We start from the raw sequence: 21,981 nt of genomic DNA, 5'->3' as shown, positions 1-21,981 counted from the left end.
TAGGCTCATATATCTGACTACTTAGTCACCAGGAAGTGGCACTATTTGAAAGAATTAGAAGGATTAGGAGGTGTGGCCTTGTTGGAGCAACTACATCTCTGGGGGTGGGCTTTGAGGTTTCAAACCCTCTCTTCAACACCAACCCTCTGTCCCCCTCCCCCCTCTCCCCGCTCTTTCTCTCCTCCCCTCTCTCTGACTGCAGATCAGGAAGTAGCTCTCAGCTACTGCTCCAGTACCTTGTGTGCTGAGATGCTCCCCACCATGCTGATAATGGACTCAACCTCTGAAACTGTGAACTAGCCTTAAATTAAATGCTCTCTTTTATAAGAGTTGACTTGGTCATGGTGTCTTCACAGCAGCAGAACACTGAGTAAGACACCATAAGAACCAGACTGGGCTGTGGGAAGGCTGGAGAGGAGAATGCAGGTGCTGGCCTGAGGGGGATCTTTGTCTGGAACACTGTGGGCACGACCATTGATCTTCCCCCTGTCCTGATGGGGTCCCTCCCTGCTGCAGTGACCTGTGTCACTGGTACATGAGCCCAGGAAAAGCTGAACAGGACAGTTCAAAACCTTCCAGCCCTTGTAGCTGGGCTTGGCTGGGCCTAGCAGACCGACAACCTCCGCCTTCCTCACTAGACAAGGATCAGGTGCAAATCTTAACCTGTTGATAGTCTGATTTTTCCCACTGTGGTTTTGGCAGAGGGCTTGGCTGACAGGATCATACCTGTTTACTTCTGAAGCCAGAGAACTACGTTTCCTCCCACCCTCACCAAAGAGGCCTTAAAAGTCAGGGGGTGAGGGGGATAGGAGCTATCCAGGCAAAAAGAGGCAGAAGGTACAAGTTCACACTTAGCAGCTGGCCACCTCTCGCACTCTGCCCTCGGGAGGCAGTACTCATCATGGTCCCTGCAGAACTTTATACCTCAGTCAATGCCATCAATGTAATCTCCCATAAGCCTAACCAGAGACTAACCCCAAGGTGAGCCTAAACACTGTCACCCTAGGCAAGTGCCCTGACACCAGAGCTATGCCCTCAGCTTGTATTTAAGCATTGTATCAGTCACTTATCTCATGGCTGCAGAGTATCTGACAGAAGCAGCCTAAGGAAGGAGCAGAGGCTTTGTTTGGCTCACAGTGTGAGGGTATGTAGTCCATCATGGTGGGGAAGAGTGGGAGGTGACCCATGATAACAGGAGTATAACTGCTGCTTGGTACAGGGATCAGAGTCTGGGCCAGAGCACAGGCTGAACTATAACCCTCAAGTCTGCCTGCCCAGAGGTCTACTGCCTCCAGATGGGTCCTACCTCCCTAGCCAACACTACCAAGGAGAGGGTCAAACATTTGAACACGTGAGTCTGTCAGGAACATTTCACATTCAGACTACAATTAGTAAAAAGCACTCAGCAGTGAGTGGTTCATAACTCAGCAATGGGTAGGTGGAGCAGAAATAGACTACTCCCAGAGCTACGCCCTCAGCGTGTATTTAAGCATTGTATCGGTCACTTACGTCATCACAGGCCTCAGAGCAGCCCCCATTTAGGATCACTCATGACTCTAGGGGCTGGTGCTTCTGCAAGCAGCTGGCAGGTGAACTGAGGTGTCTGGCCTGGGGTGGCCTCTGCTGAGACACCTCTGCTTTGAGTAGTCTTGTCCTCTGTGGGCTAGCCTAGAACTGCCCTTATGGCAGTAGCAGGAATGTGGGGTTGGGGGAGGACGAAAAAGTGGGGGACACAAAGCTTCCTTGGGCCTACTTGGAGCCAGTCCCACCACTTCCACTAATCACTGCCTGAAGCAAACCCCCAGGCTAACTCATGTTCACTGGGTGGGAAACAGAGCCTGACTCTTTGAGCCTAGGATCGAACCCAGGGCCTTGCCCTTGCTAGGCAAGCACTCTACCACTGAGCTAAATCCACAACCTGAATTATCTATTCATTTATTTCATGTGCATCAGCATTTTACTTGCATGCATATCTGTGTGAGGGGGTCAGATTCCCTGGAACTGGAGTTACAGACAGTTGTGAGCTGCCATGTGGGTGCTGGGAATTGAACCCAGGTCCTCTGGAAGAGCAGCCAGTGCTTTTAACCGCTGTGCCATCCCTCCTGCTCCAAGCCTGTCTCTTAATAGAGGTGCCACAAGGTCACATGGCAGAGGGTGTGGCTACTGGGAAAGGGGAGAACCAAGTGTAGTCTGCATTTTGTCTGTCTCCTGGACCCTGGGGCCATTAAGACACTGGCAGGAGGTTGAAAGACGTGAATGGTCCTTCTGTGTCGACTGACGTTTCTGGACAATGCTGTTACAGGACTAATCAATGCTTTTCACTATTTTTAACAATAATTTTTGTGTGGAGGAAGTAAAAGAGCCATGAGAAAGAGTTTTGGGTGGCCAGCCAGCCCTAAGGTTTGGAACTCTAGATCTGTGGTCTTCAAACAGTGCCCTGTGAAGCCCAGGGGCAGTGTGGGGAATGGGTGCTTTGTATAAGGTCCAAGGGAAGTGGGTCCCCACCCTACTCAGGGTGGACCTATTTTCTCTCCCTTTCTTGCAGTTTCCTTTGAAGAAGTGCTGTAAGGCTTTAAAAAAACTAAAGATTTTGAAGTCCAGCGGACTGGACCAACATCTCATAAAACAAAAAACAAAACAAAACAACCCCCTCAAAAAAGAAAAATCCCAAACCAAAAAATAGTCTCAGAAATGTCCACATGTCCACTTTAAGTAACTGAGTGCCCTGGCAAGTATTATCCAAGCTGCACTTTATCCAAGGCCAATCCTGATTTTCTCTCTCCTCCATCACTGGATTCAAGCTGATATGTAGAGAAAACTGAGGTAATCATATGGGGATTTTCTTAAAACATCATTGCTTCAACTTTCTACTTTTCCAGGATATTAGTTACTTTTTCTTATTTTTGTAATCAAATACCTGGCAAGAAAGCTGAGCCCCAAATGGGACATCTCTGCTAATCTCCCCCACTCCCTCACCAGTGCCCCAAGGATCAGAGGGGGCTGGAGGATGGGAGGAGTGTTGTGACATGCTGCCATCTGGACATGGCTATTGTATTCATGAACCCACAACAACTGTGGTCACCTGCACAAGAATAAGCCAGCCAGCATTCCCCAGGCCCTACCCCTTAATGAAGAGCTATTGGCAGTTGGTACTTGCAGAGCACAGAGCCATGGGGTAGAGATCCAGAACTATCCAGATGGAGGCAGCAGGCCTCTGGGAGGAGGGCCTTGAGGGTTAAATGAAGACTTTTGTCTGTGCTCCACAATTAGCACTACATCCAAAGCAGCTGCACTTGCTCCTCTTGCAGTGGGCCTTCTGCACATTTTCCCATGGTAATGGACTGTGCACTCTGAAACTGTAAGCCAAAACAAAACTCGCCCTCCTGAAATTGCTTCTGTGAGGCATTTTGTCACAGCAATGTGAATCAATCTTCTTTTTTTTATTAAGAAAAATTTTTGCATTCATTTTACACACCAATCAAAGATCCCCCTCTTCCCTTCTCCTGCCCCCCCAGCCTCCCCCTCCCAACCTACCCCCACTTCCCCCCACAAAAAGGCAAGAGCCTCCCATGGGGAAGCACATGCAGTAGAGGCAAGTCCAAGCCCTTCCCCCTGCCTCAAGGCTATATGAGGTGTCTCATCATAGGTAGTGGGCTCCAAAAAGCCCGCTCATGCACCAGGAATGGTGAATCAATCCTCTTTAAGGATGTGGCCACTGGTAGGTTCCCAGGCTCTAGTGGGTAGACTCATACCTGTGAACATATAACTATACTCAGTGGGCAATAACAAAAGACATGAAGTCAAGAGGGGAACCTGCTGAAAGGATATGGGAAGCCACCAGAGATCCACTTCTTCCTTCTAGGGCACAGCCCCTGAAGGTTCCACAATCTCCCAAAACAGCGTCACCAGCTGGGGACCAGGTGCTCACAACACAGGAGCCCGTGAAGAACATTTCACATACAAGACATAATGTCCCCAAGCAAGAGCCTTCGCACTTTTGAGCTCTGAATCTCAATCCTTCATGTATATCATGTTATATCATGGTCCCTATGAAGCTGGATTACCCAGAACACAGACAATGCAGGACATCGTATTGGCAACAAGCGGGGCTGGGGGGGTTGACTTGGAGCAGGGTTGAGCACACGCTCAGAGCTGCTGATCTTCTGAGGCCTGATGGAGTGCTGCCTGGGAGGAATGCTCACTTCCGGATGATGCCTGGATTTGTTTGGAAGCTGTATTTTCTCCTCCTCCTCCCAGTGTGTTAATTCCATTTCTTCCCAAGTGAGTGTTTTTAGGACAGGAGCTAATTATAGCCTCTCCTAAGTCTTTTGCAGTCTGTTTCCTGTTCAAGTATTGCATTAGTCACCAGAAAGAGTCTCCAGCAATCTCCTGTCCCTGTCTGGTCTCCACCACTGGGGATGGGGATGCTGGATAGACTAGGGGCAGATCCCAGTGGGGAGATAGGAAGAGGAGGTTGGTTAGAGGCTGGCTGGGGGACACAGGGAGTGTCTCTTGTCCCCGTCCTCTGTGGACTGCAGATCTTAGTCCTGGAGTTTGCTCAGCCTTTGGAGAGGCGGAGACCGCAGAGGCACAGCCATTCAGCTGCATATTTTTGCCATTACTTGATGACCTGTTTGCATCTTTGCTGAGAATCTCCTCTCAAGCCATATACGGTGATTTCACTGCCCCCGCAAACTGAGGCTTCCAGCTGCAGCCGTGCTTAAGGATCCTCCCCAGGGAGCTCCATCCTGGCCTTTACTTTGATTTGTGAAAAACAAAAACAAAAACCTTCATGCTCAGTCCTTCCCATGCACGGCTGATCCCAGGCACTGATCAGGTGCATCTGATGGGAACTCTTTGATAAGCTGAATGCTTATGCCCACAGGTACATGAGCAGCTCCTGCACCCAGGGAGGAAAAGGGGACTCTGTCCAGGGATTGGCAAAGCTCCACCCAACGCCCTTTTGCTTCCTGTGTCCCTGGCACGGAACCAATGCCCTGGACCATGTGTCAAGGTCTCCATTGCCAAAGGTCTCCATAAGGCCACAGTGTTGGTTGCTTTTCTTGCTGTGACAAAAACCATGTGAAAGGAAGGCCTCTTTCTTTTTATTTGGCTCACTCCATCGTGTGAGGGTGAGCCAGCTGGTCCAGCACATGGCCTCTGGAGTCATGAAGCAAAGAGAGAGATGAAGGCTGCTGTTTAGCTAGCATTCCCCTTTTATGTGCAGTCTGGGACCCAGGCCATGAGATGGTGCCATCTGCAGTTAGGGTGCGTCTTCTTGACTTAATTCACTTAACCAAAAAAAAAAAAAAAAATCCCTTACAGATGCCCCCAGGGACTTGTCTCTTCAGTTGTCCTATATTATCCTAGAAAGCTAACAATCAATTTCACCCATCACAACCACCAACATCTGGCCACTTTGACTGGTTGATCCCCTTCATCAATCTCTGGTGAAGGAGTGGGGTGACGGGTTTCAGACCCTGAGCTCTCCAGGGACAAAGTGGGGAAGGAAGTTCTATTTGAAAAGCTCATCTTCCGGTGGCCACCATCCCAGCATCCCAGAGACTAAAGTCCTTCCAAATTGGCCTTACCACTCCCCAGTCCCCAAACAAGAGGACTCTGTCCCTTGAATAAAGCCTCTGGGAGCCTTGGAGATGACTCATTCCAAGCTGTCTCCTTGGAAACTTTGGCCTCCGAAGCCAACCTCAACCAGTCCGGGTGGTCAAGGAGTACCTGTTCTGGGCCAGGTGGCTTTCTGGCTGCTGGGGAAACAAATACTCAGAAAGAGTCTACAAGAAGATGCCTGAGCTCATACCACCCTCAGCTCCTATTTGGAGCCAGTATGCAAATGGGCATTCTGAGTGGAGGAGGTGGAAGAGAGTGGGTAAGAGCCTAGTTCCTCAAGCACCAACTTGAGCCCAGACATCCCAGGGCTACTCCTGATCTGGGGTGCATGCCAACAATCTGGCCCAACTATTTTTATAATCATTTGGTTTCCATCCTAGGAAATTCATTACAGATTGTCTGCCCACAGAGCATACACGATTACATCCTGGGAAGGGTAAAAGCCCGGAAGACGCCATCAGGGATGGCTGAGTCAGGCTTAGTCAAGCTTTAGCCATGGCTGGAGACCTGGAAACTGAGTCTCAGGGGGATGGGATACTGGGGAGTAGGACTGGGGGTAACAGGAAAAGGGGTGTGGGCACCTAGCACAAACTCTCTCTCCTTAGGGCTATGAGGATGGATTTTGAAGCAATGAAGGGTCTGAAAGAAACACCTTTAGCCAAGCTCCTCCTCCTTCCCCCCTTTTCCTTTCCCCCCTCCTTCCTCTTCTCCCCCTCTCCCATAACCCCCTTCCCCCCTCCTTCCTTTTCTCCCCCTCTCCCCCAACCCCCTTCCCTCTTCCTCCCTTTCCTCCCCCTCCTCCTTCTCCATCCTCCTCCCCCTTCTATCCCTCCCCAAAGAAAAACACCAAACCCTTTCCCTTAGCCCACCCCCCACCCTCCCACCCCGGCTGCTCAGGGACACACCAGGCAGTAGGGCTGACAGAATTTCTTCTAGAAATTTGTTCTTCAGCAGCCAGACATAGAGCAAAAGCGGATGCTGGCTGTTCCTCCTGGATAAGGGGGCCCTGTGAAGTATCCTCAGGCCTGCTAGCCCATCCTCTCAGATGAAGCTCCAGGCAGTCCCTGGCCCCCATCACCTCTGCAGCTGGGTAAAGGCTCACAGAGGCTCCTGGCAGGGGACTATTTACCAGGGAGAATGCCCCATGGGAAGGATTTCTTCTTGATTACATAGAATATCTCCCGCTCTGTTTTTCCAACAGTGAGTCACCCAGGAGTCCTCAGAGCTGCTGATGGGGACCATGCCTGTGTTCCTGCCCTAGCTTTGATCAGGGTTACATAACTTCATGCTGATCTGCACTTAGACGCTGGCTCTCACTCTGCTGTTCACCCCTAAAATGCAAAGCAGAAAACTATAGGCCTGAGGGCGACATTTGATGCCTGAGGAAAGGAATCAGAGCCTTTCCCTCAAACATACAGACTGGGCATGATGGTGGCAGCAAAAGCCTGTGATACCAACCCTCGGGAGACAGGCTGGAGGATTGCTGCAAGCTCAGGACGGCTCTGTTCTACCTGTGGGTTCCACGTCAGCCAGGGCCACAGGAAAGGACTGTAATAGTTACTTTTCTGTTGTGATAAAACACATGACCACAGCAACTTGGAGAAGGAAGAGTTTATTTGGACTTAGGTTCCAGAGGGAGAAGAGTCTTCAGAGTGGTGAATTTGTGGCAGGAAGCAGCAGACAAAATGGCTGGGAAGCTTAGATCCTCCACCATAGGCACAACGGAGAGAGAACAAGTTGGAAGGGGAGAAGGTTTTAAACCCGCAAAGCCTGCCTCCAGTGACAGAGCTCCTCCCGAAAGGCCACACCTCCCAAACCTCCCCAAACAACATCACCAACTGAAGACCAAAGTGTTCAGATACCCAAACCTATGGGGACGTTTCTCATTCAAACCACCACAGAGATCTTGTCTCAAAAATAAATGAATGAATGAACGAATGAATGAATAAATAAATAAATAAATAAACAAACAAACAAACAAATAAAGGCATTCAGCTATGTCTGCCCATAAACATGCCTCTGAATATACTGGACCTTGAAGAAAAGTGCACGGCCCTCAAAAACTCTCACTCAGCAGACCTCTACTGAGCCTTGCTCATTCCTCCTGTATTTATTTCCCAGTCCACAGGCCCTGTTCCAGACCATTGGCACCTCTGTATGAGGCCTTAAAACATGCTTCCTGAGGCTGAGGATGGAGAGGGGTGTACAGACCCCAGGAAGGGTGTGAGAATGGGAATTTCTGCAAGAGGCTCCTGATGATTCAATTCTGCAGTGAGTCTTGGCCAGTGGCAAGCCCAGGGTAGGGGGTCGGGGGCAAGGCCAGATGGGGCTGCACGATGAGAGACCTCCTTCCCAAGATCCTCACCTCACCGCAGACTGTTTTTAAACCCTGTGGAAACACAGAAGGGTTTGATTAGGAGAGTTGAATCATTGAGTGGCCCCGCACAAAGCAGCAGATCTCATGTAGGAGAATTCGGGAAGCAATCACAAAGAACGGTTGATGAGAGCTAACCGTGTAGTATGGTCCTGTCTGCAGAGAAAGGAGCTTGAAGATGATGGGGCAAGAGGGACTGAGGGAAGAAAGTCGCTGGGAGTTAGCTAAAGGTCACCTTGAGAGGAGCTGTGGCCTGGGATTGATTATTATACCACGAGGAAGCCAAATTTTGACTCTCCTCTCCCTGACGACATTGACCAAACCCACCATAAATCAGAAGCCTGGGAGTAGATATAAGAAGGTAAAGCTAGAATCTGGCTACTGTCTTTTTTTTTTTTTTTTTTTTTTTTGTCTCTCTCTCTCAGACACAAACAGGCCTCCTGCTCAGACTTGTCTCTCTTTGCACCCCCTCCCCCACCAGCTAACAGACTCCCCAGGGATGATCTGTCACCCAGGAAGTGAGTTCTAACAAAGCAGGTGTTAGGGGCCACACATTCTACTCCCTGCCCCCTTCCCTGCCTTTCGCCTGGAAATCAGACAGCCTAGTGACAGGCTTATACTGTGAAACTTTCCATGCTCAGGCCTGAGAAGAGACCCCCAACTTCTACTGTCATAGGCTCTGAGGAAACGCTGAAGGAAGACCCCAGACTCAAATAGTATGTAAGAGCAAAGAGTGTTTATTAACATTCCAGCATGCATGTGGGGTTGTTCACGTGTATAAAATGGCGATGACCCCAAGAGAAGCGTGTAGGCTCCTTTTAAACACAGTTAAGGGGAGTAGCAGGGACAGTTAGATCACCTCATACATAACTGGTTAAGCAAGCAACAGTTACATTAGTATATTTCTAACTGGCTGAGGTTTAGTCCTATCATTTGAACACACACACATTTTGGACAAGTCAAGACGTGACTCAGAAGGGGCTGCAGGATTTGTCCTTGAGATACTGTGAGGCTACCTTAGACCTTGTGTTAATTCTCTCCTTTGACCCTGAATGCAGGGGCCTTGTGGATAAATGGTCCTTTGTTGGGAGAGACACCTGTTTTGCCCTTTTCAGAGACCTGAACCCTAAGTTCAGATGTGAGGGTGGGAGAGTTTAAACTGTGCAGCCTCTGACTCCTCTCTTCAGAGACCCCGCCATGCTGTTTCTGGTGCTATGACCTGGACTCTCCTTGGAGCCCCTGCCATGCTGCTGCCCCTCTGTCTGTTTGTCTGTCTATGGCATTAGTAACTCTTCAGTACCCCTCTTGAACCCCCACCTGAAACCTTTAGTGGGGAGGCTTGGAGGCTTGCCATGGTCTGCATCGCCAGTGACATACAAAGACAGGACAGAGGAATGTCCCAAACAAGAGGGCTTTAATCACATGGATGGTTCAGCAACCCAACCATCTTCTGGGAAGATGAGGAGGAAGAAAAAGAATCAGAAATAGAAGAGAGGCGCTACCTGCCACAGGGGTGGGAGGGATGGTAAATGGTGACACCATCAGCCAGGCAGTGACCAAGACAAGTGACTGCTTCTGGACAAACAAAGTTAAGTCTTTCCGGGGAGCAAAGGTCTAGTGGGGTGGGGGATGGGATAGGCAGTTTCTCTCTGTGTCCGTGCTCTGGGCAGAAATGCCACATGTCTGGGTTTCCTCTTCCCATCTCTTCTGTACTGTTTAACAGCCTCAAAAGCTCACATCACTGGGAGGGGTCCTCAGAGCATCAGGGCTACCACTTTCATCCCCAGTCCATCAGCTGAAAAGGCAGCCTTTCTGTTTGTTGGTTTTCATTTTTGTTTTTTCGAGACAGCGTTTCTCTGCGTAGCTTTGTGTCTTTCCTGGAACTCACTCTGTAGCCCAGGCTGGCCTCGAACTCACAGAGATCCACTTGGCTCTGCCTCCCAAGTGCTGGGATTAAAGGTGTGTGCCACCACCACCCAGCTAAAAGGCAGTCTTTATTGGTTTTTGTGTTTTGTTTTTTGAGATAAGGTCTCATGTGGCCCGGGCTGGGCTCCAATGTATCATGTAGCTAAGGATGACCTTGAACTTCTGATTCCCTGCCCCCACCTTCTGAGTGCTGGGATTACAGGTGTTACACTGTTTATACGGTGCTGGGGAGTGAACCCAAGGTTTCTTCTTGCTAGGCAAGCACTCTACCAACTCAGCTACATCCCCAGCAGTCCTTAAAAGTCATAATTAAAAGTGACTGTCAACTTTCTGTGGAGATAACTGTCAATCTTCAGAAGATCCATTGCCATGAACCTCTAAACGGATTTTAAACTCTGCATTTAGAGGCACTCTGAACCCCGACTTCATCCTGTTCCCCATCTCCTCAAAGGAACTCAGTGCCTGTTCTAAACTGTGGCCATTCCCCATTGGCATCAAAACAAAACAATAATAATAATATAAAATGGCAATACCACTAAGTTCTAAGAGTAGAACTGTCTGCCACCCCAGGAACTCCCATCATTCTATCCACAGCTACCTTAAAAGGCAGTTGGGTCCCCAGGGCCCCTGGCAAGCAGAAGGAAAAGGGACCTGGGAGAAGGGAAGCATTGCTACTAGGTAGCACACTGCTGTCCTGTGGTTGCCCTGGGGATGATGGTTCATACGTGCAAGGAGTGGTCCTGGGTGGTTCCTTGTTAAGCCTCTGTATTACCTGGCTTGGCTTTTTCATGGTGCTGCATTCTCTGACACCATGAGAGCAGCCAAATTTCTCAGAGGAACAGCGTTAGTTCTCCTGGAGGGGCTGCATGTCTCACCCAAAGAGGTAAGTCGTAACCGCCATCAATAATCTGCCATAAGCTGAAGGCACAAGTGCCCAGGATCCTTTGTGAGTTCCACAGCCAAAATTGCACTCCAGTCTCACCACAAAGCACACCGGACTCCATGTGAACCCAGTATACCACGTTCATTCACTCATTCACCCATTTATCCGCACATCCATCCTTCTACTAGTTCATTCACCCATTCATCCTCCTACCCATTTATTCATCCATTCATCATCCATCCATTCATTCATTCATTCATCCATCTGTAGCAGGAATCTTAGACAGTCTTATTAATAAGATCAAACCTGAAGCCAGGTATTTGTGTGAACGCTGGAAGATCAGAGAAGCAGAACAAGCCACAGCTACCTCACCTCACCAGTTCCTCAGCTGATCCTGTTTCCTCAGACTGGAAGCCTCTGAGTCCTCATCCAGAATGGGTCTCAGCTGAACTGTGCTGCTCAAAAGCCTGAAAGCTTAACCAGCCAAATGCTTCTAGTTTCTGGTCTTCACACCTTATATATCTTTCTGCCATCACTCCCTGGAATTAAAGGATTACTTCTTGGGACCAAGGGCATGAGTCACCATGCCTGGCTGTTTCCAATGTGGCCTTAAACTCACAGAGATCTAGAGGGATTTCTGCCTCTGGAATGCTAGGATTAAAGATGTGTGCTACCACTGCCTATCCTCTATATTTAATATTGTGACTGTTCTGTCATTGACCCCAGATAAGTTTATTAGAGTGCACAATATTTCAGGGAACACAGTACCACCATATCCATCCATCCATCCATCCATCCATCCATCCATCCATCCATCCATCTATCCACATATTCATTCACCCACATATCCATACCTTCACCTACTTATCCATCTCTATCCACCCATTTGATGGTTTTAGGGTCCATTGTAGCTTCTTCTAATATCTAGCTCCTCTCAAAAAAAATCAGTATTATAAGCTAGGGTTGTGTTCTCTAGGCTAAATTGTGCTCTCTCAAAATGGTCTATCAACACCCTAACTCCTGATACTATGGAATGTGTTGTGGTTTTGGATGTGAAATGTTTCCCATAGGTTCATGTGTTTAGATACTTGGTCCTCAGTGGGTGATGCTGTTTTGGAAAGTTGTAGAACCTATAGGGAATGGAGCCTTGCTGGAGGGATTGGGACACTGTGGTGCACATCTTATCTGCATTAGCTTTGCTTCCTAACTGAGGATGCAATGGGACCCCTTGCCTTGTGCTCCAGCTGTGATGGACTGTGTCCCATTGAACTGTAAGCCAAAACAAAGCCTCCCACTTGTAAGTTGCTTCTTGTCAGATATTTGGTCACAAGAAAAAGAAAGATAGCTTACACAGAATACAACTTCATTCAGAAATATGGAGTTTACAGAAGTCATCTAGTTGAATAAGGTCATTAAGGAGAGACTTAACCTAGTATGTCTGGTATCATTATGAAAAGGGGACACTGGGAGGCAGACAGAAACACACCGGGAAGATGTAAATGTGACACCACAAGATGTCACTTGAAGATAGAGGATTGGGATAAAACAAGGATCGAAGCATCAACCGAGACAGGCCAAGGGCAGCTAGAAAGCCATAGCAGAAGCCAGGAGGAAGTAAGGAAAGGGTCCCTTTCTGTGTTCACAGGGAACTTGACCCTTCCATACCTTCATTTTCCAGCCTTCTAACGTGTAAAAGGAACATTTCAATGACTTTAGATCACTCATTATGCTCAGCTTGGTTGCAGCAGTACCAGGACATAACCAACTAACAATTGCATGCCCTTTGCCCACTCCTTGCCATGAGCTGTAAGAATGTCTGACACTGGATGGTAATGGCACATGCCTTTAATCCCAGCACTCAGGAGGCAGAGGCAGGTGGATCTCTGTGAGTTCAAGGCCAGCCTGGTTTACAGAGTGAGATCCAGGACAGGCACCAAAACTACAGAGAAACCTATCTCAAAAAACCAAAGAAAAAGAAAAGAAAAGAAGAAGGAAGAGTGGCTATGCCTGGATAGCTTTGTGAGCTGCTGACATCATCCTATACTAATCTTAATATTAATCCTGATGGTCAACTTGGCAGGATCCAGAGTTACCTAGGAGACACACCTCCAGGAATGTCTACGAAGGAGTTTCTATATTGGTTAACTGGGGTGGGAAGACCTACCTACATGTGGGCAGCACCATCCCTTTGGCTGTGGTTCTGAACTGAATAAAAAGGAGAAGGCAAGCTGAGTATCCTCATTCATCTCTCTGCTTGCTGACTATGGACATAATGGGACCGGCCATTTCACACCTGTCTCCATGACTTCCCTGCCATGATGGAATGTATTCCTAGAACTGTGAGGCAAAACAAACCCTTTCTCCCTTAACTTGCTTTTGTCACAACAAGAAGTAACTAATGGCGCCTGTAAGAGCCTGAGACAAAAGCCTTCATTAAGGGAGGCAGACCAAGTGCCCCATAACCTTGCTGAAACAACATTTCAGAAAACTGCTGGAGTTCTGCCCACCCCAACTCCACCCTGAATAGTTAGGAAATGACTTTGCCACCTCTCCCGTGAAGAAATCCAGTCTATTTCTCCATCCTTAAATTCAGGCTTGACCATGTGACTCGCCTTGATTTGAATGTGTTCCCAAAGTGAATGGATTTGGAATTTTCCTGGTTTGTTTCTCTGTTGCTGTGATAAAACACTGACCAAAAGCAACTTGGGGAAGAACAACTTGTCAGTTCATCTTAAAAGTGTAAATTCCTCATTGAGGGAAGCCAAGGCCCAGAGCTCACAGCAGGAGCCTGGAGGCAGGGAATGGAGCAGAGACCACAGAGAAACTTGCTTTCATTTGTATCCCAGGACCACCAGCCCATGGGTAGCACCTCCCACAGTGAGCTAGGTCCCTCCACATCAATTATTAATCAACAAAAATACTCCCACAGACCAAACTGATCGAGGCAATTCCTTAATTGAGGTTCCCTCTTCCCAAATAACTCTAGTCCATGTTGAGTTGACAACCAAGATTAGCCATCACAGGAGATTAATCCCCAATACATCCATGCTGAGAATGGGATCTTTTGGAAGTAATTAAGTTGCAAGAACTCTGCCTTCATTCAAATCACTAACAATGAGGAGCTGATGATCCAGTGGTTAAGAGCACATACTGCTCTTCCTGAGGACCTGAGTTGGATTCCCAGCACCCAAATCAGGCAGCTTACAATTGCCTATAACCCCAGCTCCAGGGGATCTCTGACCTCTGTGAGCAGTTGCATTTATATGCATATACCCCTCACACACACATACCACATACACATACACATAACTAAAATAATAAAAATAAATTAAAAAAATAAAGCTGGGCAGTGGTGTTGCACACCTTTAGTTCCGGCACTCAGGAGGCAAAGGCAGGCAGATATCTGTGAGTTCCAGGCCAGCCTGGTCTACAAACCAAGTTCCAGGGCAGCCAGAGCTGTTACACAGAGAAACCCTGTCTCAAAAAAAAAAAAAAAAAAAAAGAGAGAGAGAGAGAGAGAGAGAGAGAGAGAGAGAGAGAGAGAACTGACATGGGCTGGATTTGTTAACACATGAATTCGTTAACACAGAGAAGTCCTCCTGAAGGCCAAGTTCAGCCCTCCTACATCTCTTGGTTCTAGCCCATGTCTCCTGCCATGTAGAAATGCAGCAAAAGGCCTCACTGGGAGTTCAACCTCTTAGCTAGAACTTTGAGCCAAATAAATCTGGTTGCTGTGACAATAGCATGGGAAATGACTTAAGGCAGTTTCTTAGGCTTGTGGGTGGAAAGGATACAGTCCATCATGGAGGGGAAGGCATGGCAGCAGGTGTGTGAGGCAGCTGCTCACGTGTCCACAGCCAGGTTGTGGAGATGAGTGCTAGTGCTCTGTACTCCTTCTTCTTTCCCTCTTTTTATTCCACCTGAAACCCCAGCCCATGGGGTCATCCACTTCAGGACAGGTCTTCCCCTTTATCTAAACCACTCTGGGAACTTCCTCAAGGACACACCCAGAGACGTGTCTCCTAGGCAATTCCAAATCCAATAAAGGGATCTAGTCCCCATCTCCCCAGTGCAGGGCTGTAGGCATGTCACTCGGACCCTGCATTTGATCTCAGTGCTGTAAAAGAGGAGGAGGAGAAGGAGGAGGAGGAGGAGGAGGAGGAGGAGGAGGAGGAGGAGGAGGAGGAAGGAGACTGAGAGAGTGGGAAGTGGACCCAGCTAGGCAGAAAGATCCTGTGGTCTTAGAAAGACATAACCAATTTTCCAAACTTGTCCTTACAACTAAATGACCAGAGGCCCCATATCTAGATCCCAGCTTCTTGAAATGTGAGTTGCAACATGTATGGACCACAAAAATTGAAAATAGTACAAGGTTTCTGAATGCACTATGATGAAATATTGATTGAAAATCATACACTTTCCAAATGCTGCCTGATACATTTAGCTCCCATCTGGGACTACTGTTTGTGTGAACTATGGCGTTTAATCACACAGTTTCCACTCTCACATTGGTTTAACTGTGGAGAGCAAAGACGTGTAATCTTTTCCTACCATCATGCCTCAGCATGCAATTGTCAAATTAGTACATTTTGGTACTCAAATTAGGATGTTAGATTTTTAAAATTCCATCTTGAACTTGTTTTTTCAGAGGACCCGAGTTCTGTTCCCAGCACCTACATGACAACTCACAACCATCTATAACTTCAGCTCCAGGAGTGCTGGTGACTCTCTAGTCTTTGTGGACACTGCACACACACACACACACACACACACACACACACACACACACACACACACTACAAATAATTTAAAATAATAAAAATAAATGTTTAAAATTTCTTGGTGAGTTGCTGGCTTGAGTTTCACCAAAACAAACAAACAAACAAACAAAAACAAAAACACAACAATGCAAAACTTTGATCCATGAATGTTAATTTGAGATTAGGGCAGAATTTCCAGCAGTTTCTAAAATGGCCCTAAATATACTTCTGCCATTTGGCACTATATATTTGTGTGAAGTAATGTTCTCAGCATTGATCATAAAACCAAACCAAAATATTGATTAACTCTGAAAAATGTTGAAGATGCTTTGTGTCTGCAGCCTCAAATAGTCTGTATTGGAATCCTTATGAAAAAACAAACAAGTTCATCCTTCTAATTAGTATGGAAATTTGCTTTCTTCATTTTATGTTAAAATTATATGCATACTAAAGAATTATTGGGTTTGGGGTTTTTGTTTTGTTTTAGATTTTGAGATAGAGTATCAAGTAGCCCAGGCTGGCCACCAACTTGCTATGTAGTCAAGAATGGACTCAAACATTTGATTCTTAAATGTCCACCTCCCGAGTGCCAGATTGCAGGCATGTGTGCCACTATACATAGTTTATGTGGTTCTGGGTTCAACCCTAGAGCTTTATGTATAAGGGGACCACAGTCCACCAACTGAGCCATATCCCAGCCCCCCAAGACTTGCCCTTAAATAAATTTCATCGGGATTTGTTGTCAGTAAATGTTTGCTTTGCTCTTCTATAGCACTGTACACTTGGGGTCATGTAAAAATGTCTGAGGTGTAAGGAGCTGGGAATGGGAAGTTTTCAGAAGCCCTGCATAGATGACCACGTGCCTGGTTAAAATAATAGTGAGGCTTCCTGTGATTGCCAGCAGAAGACAGCCTGGTTCCTGGTACTAGTGCAGAGAACTGAAGGGGATGCTGGGTTGATGCTGATGCTCTGCACAGATGAGGATGTATGCAGAGATTGAGTGGAAAGAGAGTCTTGTCCAGAGCAGCTCACATCTTTGCCTTGCCAGGAAGGAACCCCTGGAGGAGGTAGGACACTCTTGTTACAACAACCTTGTTTTGTGCTAAGCATGGAGCGGGACTCTTTAGATGTAGTTCCTTTAAAATAATAGCTCCACATGGCAGCAGGTATTAACTCCAATGTATAAATGGGGAGTTGAGTTTTAGTAGGAAAGTCAGCACAGAGAGCATACAGCCATCGGCCATTCTCAGCAGGGCTGGGATAAGAGCCCACATTGCCCTGCACCCAGACACCTGCCCAGAGCCCAACCTTTGGGCTGCATGAACCACTTGGGTCAGATGCCCCTCCTAACTCGACTGAAATAGACCAGATCACAGAGGTGCTGTGGTCCTCAGTGCCATGGTCACAGCTATAAATGTTACCTAATGATACCACTGACGTTGGCTGTGATAAGTGTGACATCTCAAAAAGCTGGGAAGCCAGGGTACAGTGAGTGCACACCAAGGCAGCAAGGAACAAGGTGCTCTGTGGTCACCGGGCCTTTGGTCCTCAAATTTCACAAGCTCCCTGACACATACCTTCTGGAACAGCACCAGGGACCACAGGACACCCTGAACCTCTCATTGTTTATACAACAGTGGCTGCTGTGAGCCCCTCAAGTTAGCCCTCATGCAACCATTCTGGGAAAAGTGGGGAAACTGAGGCACCAAGAGGTTGGCACCCAAACTGGGACTCACAACTTGGGGAGAATTGAGAAATCTGTACTTTGGGGTTCCCAAGTGTGCCCATGAAGTATCTGATGCTTGAGTGTAGGACATTTATTGTTTGTGAAATAGTCTTGCAATGTACCTCAGGTTGCCCTCAAATGTGAGACCCCTCTGCCTTAGTCTCCGAGTGTTGAGATTTATAGGTATGTGTCATCAGACAAAAAAGTGCAAAGCAAAGGGAAGAGGGGAGCAAAGGGCAAACAGGCCGAGGTGGCGGACCAGCAAACCACAGATGTGCCTGCAGAAAACGGAGAGACTGAGAACCAGAGTCCAGCCTCCGAAGTAGAAGAGAAAGAAGCCAAGTCCGATTAAACATCCATCATGTCTGTCAGTGTCCCCGCCTCCCTTCTTGTACAATCCAGAGGAATATTTTTTTTTCTTTTTCTTTGTCTTTTCTTTTTGTGGAGCTGAGGATCGAACCCCGGGCCTTGCGCTTGCTAGGCAAGCGCTCTACCATTGAGCTAAATCCCCAACCCTCAGAGGAATATTTTTATCAACTATTTTGTAAATGCAAGTTTTTTAGTAGCTTTAGAAACATTTTTAAAAGGTGGAAGTCCCACCTCATCCCATTTTTTAAGTGTAAATGATTTTTTTAAAGAGGTTAAATCACTTGCTGGTTGTTTATTTTTTGGTACAACCAGAAAATAGCAGGATGCTGAATCAGGAGAGGCTGTGACTGTCTCGGGGGTCACCATAGGGTCACCATAACATTCCGTAGAGGGGGCTAGTTTTATATCCTACAACACAAAGCATACTAAATGGTAATTCGGAGTCTTGGTTGTGCATTTGTGTCTGGAATATTTTCAATTATTTCTGGTCTCGCGTTTCTAGTAGAACTGTATCCTAAAAAAACACTCCTCGGTCCTTGCCCTGTCAGAACTGTCTCTGGTCATGGCAGTCCGTTTTCCTAACAATTGTGATAATGTTCTGTGAAAGATTGAAATTTTGAATATGTACTGTATGTGGCATAAAATTGTGAGTCAGTGAGCATTTGATTGTTATGTGAGGTCTTAGGGAAAACTTGCCAAGTTTAGGATGGAACATCACTGGAATAAGTTCAAAGTGAAACAACACATGGCTCGTTGGGGTACGTGAACACAATGTATGACTTTTAGAGTTTGGGTCCATGTTTTAAGAATTGAAATGTCTGTGTACTCAACCAATAAAGTCTCAGTTGTGAAAGAGTTAAAAAAAAATACATTGGTGGGGGAGAGTTTCTCCTCAGTTAATTTACCGACTCTTCTTCTAACTAAAAAGTCTGAATGTTAAAGTGACCTAAACATTGCTACAGTGGGGGAAGGGACCATGTCAAAATCCACAGACTGCCAAGACTCACTGAGGTCTCTAAGACATCCCTTGGTAGGGAAACAGTGACTCACTGGCACCCTTCTAAGGACAGTGACTAAGATGGTGACGACACAAAAGAGACAGCTCAAAGACACGGGACACCTTGTCCTAGACAGCACATGGTCCTGCTTTCAAATCCTTGGGGGATCCCAAGGACAGGAGAGGTGGGCTTGTACACAGAAAGGCTCCACAGTGGGGACAATAAAGCAGCTGACCCCAAGGCAGAGCCAACAGCCAGGTCATCTGGACCCAGTGTGGGCTGGCCCAGATGGCTCCCCGCCCTGTCCCAGATGTGTGCAAACATGCTCATTGTATGAAGTTGAACATCAGGGCTCTGAGGCTGCCAGTGAACTTAGGAGACCTGAGCAGATGCAGAGGTCAAATTGTCAATTTGTTTAGTGAATGGATGTTTGGGTATTTCCAGAAGCAGAGAGCTCAGGACCTACGGGCTATCCTCCCCTATGTCTGGATGCAAAACAGCATGCAGGTACAGTTCCCATTGTCAGGAAGCTTGCATTCTGGTAGAGAAGATGAAGGGAGGGGACAGACATGCATGTGTGTGCACACATACACACACACACACACACACACACACACACACACACACACACACACACGGAAAATGAGATAAGTAGCTAATGACTTTCAGGAAAACCTATGGAGTATGTGGTTGGAAGGATCCACCCGCTGCAGTGTTTGGATGGGGCCAGAGAGCCCCAATCACAGTGAGCTGAGGACTCCCGAGGACTCCCACTTTGCACCTGTCCCCCCTCCCCCCCACCCCCCCACCCTCCCACCCCCCCCCCACCCCCACCCCCACCCATACATGCTGTACCTCCCAGGCCGGTTGTGTAACTGCCTGGCCTGTGTTCAGAGCCCAGCTCAGCACAGTGCCTGTAGAATCTTCCCTCACTCCATGAAATGCCAGTGACTTCACAGCCAGGGAGACCTGGCCTTACAAGATCCCACACCAGCAGCCTTGCATCTAAAAGTGGCCTGGGAGGAGTGAGAGACTGGTGTCAGACTTGCTCTGCAGCCAAGACCCAAGCAGCCTCCATCTGCACACAATGTTAGTCTTTCTGGAGGGAAGGGACACTTGCCTGTCTATTATCCAGGCTCTGTTAGCACAGGACCCCCCCCCCCCATCAGAACTCTCTGAGCAGGGGGCCAGGGTGGTGACCCCGTTCTGGGAGCCAAGGAACTGGACCACATTTGTTTTTCCTTTCTTTTTCCATTTTAATATGAGGTCTGTAGCTAGAGTTTTTCTCTCCGGGTCACGCCAAGCCCTGGCAGTCCTGTAGCCCACTTATAAAATAAACATACAGACACTTATATTATTTAAACTTACTTGGCCATTAGCTCAGGCCTACCATTATCTAGCTCTTACTCTTATACTCAGCCCATTTTTGTTAGTCTATATGTTGCCACGTGTTCCATGGCTTTACCTGCTGCCTTTACATGATGCTCCCTGGACTGCAGGCTGGCATCCTCTCTTCTCTGTCTTCCTGTTCTCTTAATTCTCCTCTCTGCTAGTCCCGCCTATACTTCTTCCCTGGCTACTGGCCAATCAGTGTTTTATTTATTAACCAATCAGAGCAACACATTTAACATACAGAACATCCCACAGCAGAGGTCTGATGTGTGCTTTCTTATGTATTATGTATACATGTTTGCATGTATGAAGGCACATGTTATTCTTATGGCCAAATTTCAATAAGAGTAAAATGAATTTATATACAAATATTTGTGTATGTGCACATATTGTGTACATGTGTTCTTGTGTGTGCATATATATGGGAGCCAGAGGTCAGCATTGAGTTCCTTCTTTAGTTTCCCTCTACATTATCTTTTAAGACAGGGTCTCTCATTGAGCCTGGAGCTCACAGACTCGGCTAGTTGGTCTGTCCAGGAAGCCCCAGGGTTCTTCCTGTCTGCCTCCCAGCACCGGGATCATGGGCACTCACCACCATGTCTGACTAATTTTGCACGGGGGGGGGGGGGGGGGGGGGGGGGCTGGGAATCAAACTGAAGTTCTCGAAGTTCTCATGCTTCCTCAGCAAGCACTTTGCCAACTAAGCCACCTCTGCAGCCTCTGTCTTGTGACAGTTGAGTCTGTACTGTGAATGCATGAGTCTATATGTAGTATGGCCAGATGCATGCATGCATACGGCTGTTTCCATGTGGACATCTTGAAGTAGCGCCCTTTGCTGTGAGCTTTCCCTCGTAGAAGCAAGTGGGGAGAGTCAGTAGACCCTTGCCTGAGATGGTCACTGTTCCATCCTACATTTATGTGCAGTTCTGCCCTAGTAGCTCGTGGCCTAGGAGTTTAGGGAAATGCTAAAGTGTATGGCTGTATGAAGAATAGAAAGCATAAGGTACATAGTGAATAAAGATGATTAATGGGGGCACTCCATCTATGTGGCTATGGGGAAGCTGTCACCCAAGCAGGGGGAGAATTTCCAGTGTGGCTGCCGTGGGGCCACTCACGCTCCTGTCAGTAATACCTCACCCATGCCCAGGGAACTCCCCGGTTCCTCAGGGTGAGCTGTGGAGGTCTGGTCTTTGGTTCATTGTTACTTAGGAGGAAAGGGAACGATGTGGTTTGCATCTCCCTGGGGAAAGAATTCTTTCCACACCCAGGGTGGCTCAGAATTTTCCATTCCTCCTGCCTCTACCTCCCCAGTGCTGGGATCACAGGCCCGCACCAATATATATACATATATTATTCTCATTGGTTGATTATACCTCAATAAAGCTGGAAAGGCCCAACCAGTGATTTGAGGCTACTTTTATTTTTTAAGCATATTTTATTTCTGAAATATAAACATCACTTGTGATGACAAAAGATATAGTCAAGTTTTAAAAATAAACTACATCTAACTTTCAGACATGAAAGTTTAGACTGGTTTCTAGGAATACGTGCATGAGAGCAGAGGACAGCCCAGGATTCAGCCACTGTTTCACCTAAGTGACATTGGGTGACTTCCAGCTGTCCTCGAGCACAAACCCACAGCAAACACCCACCCCCCCTAAAAACTCCAAGTCTGGGTGTGTGTTTGTTTTTTGACACAGATCTCATTCTGTAGCCCAGACTGGCCTGCAATTCACTTTGTAGTCTAGGCTGAGAAGTAACTATGGGAGACTGAGGATATGGGCTGACCAAGGCCAGTTGCCTAGGCCTGCTCTCAGAGAGAACTTCCTTCCCTCTACCCCTCCCCTACACCCTGCTTCCCTGATAGGATGCTCTGAGGGCGGGAGACAATCAGCTTGTTCACAGTGCACGGCCATTGTGGTGCAAGG

At 47.5% G+C, this 21,981-nt stretch overlaps 1 protein-coding gene across 1 annotated transcript; it reads left to right on the top strand.

Annotated features, from left to right (window-relative positions):
• The first annotated feature begins 901 nt into the window (after nucleotides 1-901).
• LOC118577201 (non-histone chromosomal protein HMG-14-like) lies at nucleotides 902-17,690 on the top strand. The gene is made up of 2 exons (XM_036177277.1): nucleotides 902-981; nucleotides 17,478-17,690. The coding sequence occupies exons 1-2, from the start codon at nucleotides 902-904 to the stop codon at nucleotides 17,644-17,646; spliced, it is 249 nt and encodes an 82-aa protein (XP_036033170.1). The 3' UTR covers nucleotides 17,647-17,690.
• The last annotated feature ends 4,291 nt before the right edge of the window (nucleotides 17,691-21,981 follow it).

The sequence above is a fragment of the Onychomys torridus genome, chromosome 1 (genome assembly GCF_903995425.1).
Source record: "Onychomys torridus chromosome 1, mOncTor1.1, whole genome shotgun sequence".
NCBI classification, from domain to species: Eukaryota; Metazoa; Chordata; class Mammalia; order Rodentia; family Cricetidae; genus Onychomys; species Onychomys torridus.
The sequence above is the reverse complement of the archived record's forward strand: the minus strand, read 5'-3'. Positions and strand labels throughout refer to the sequence as shown.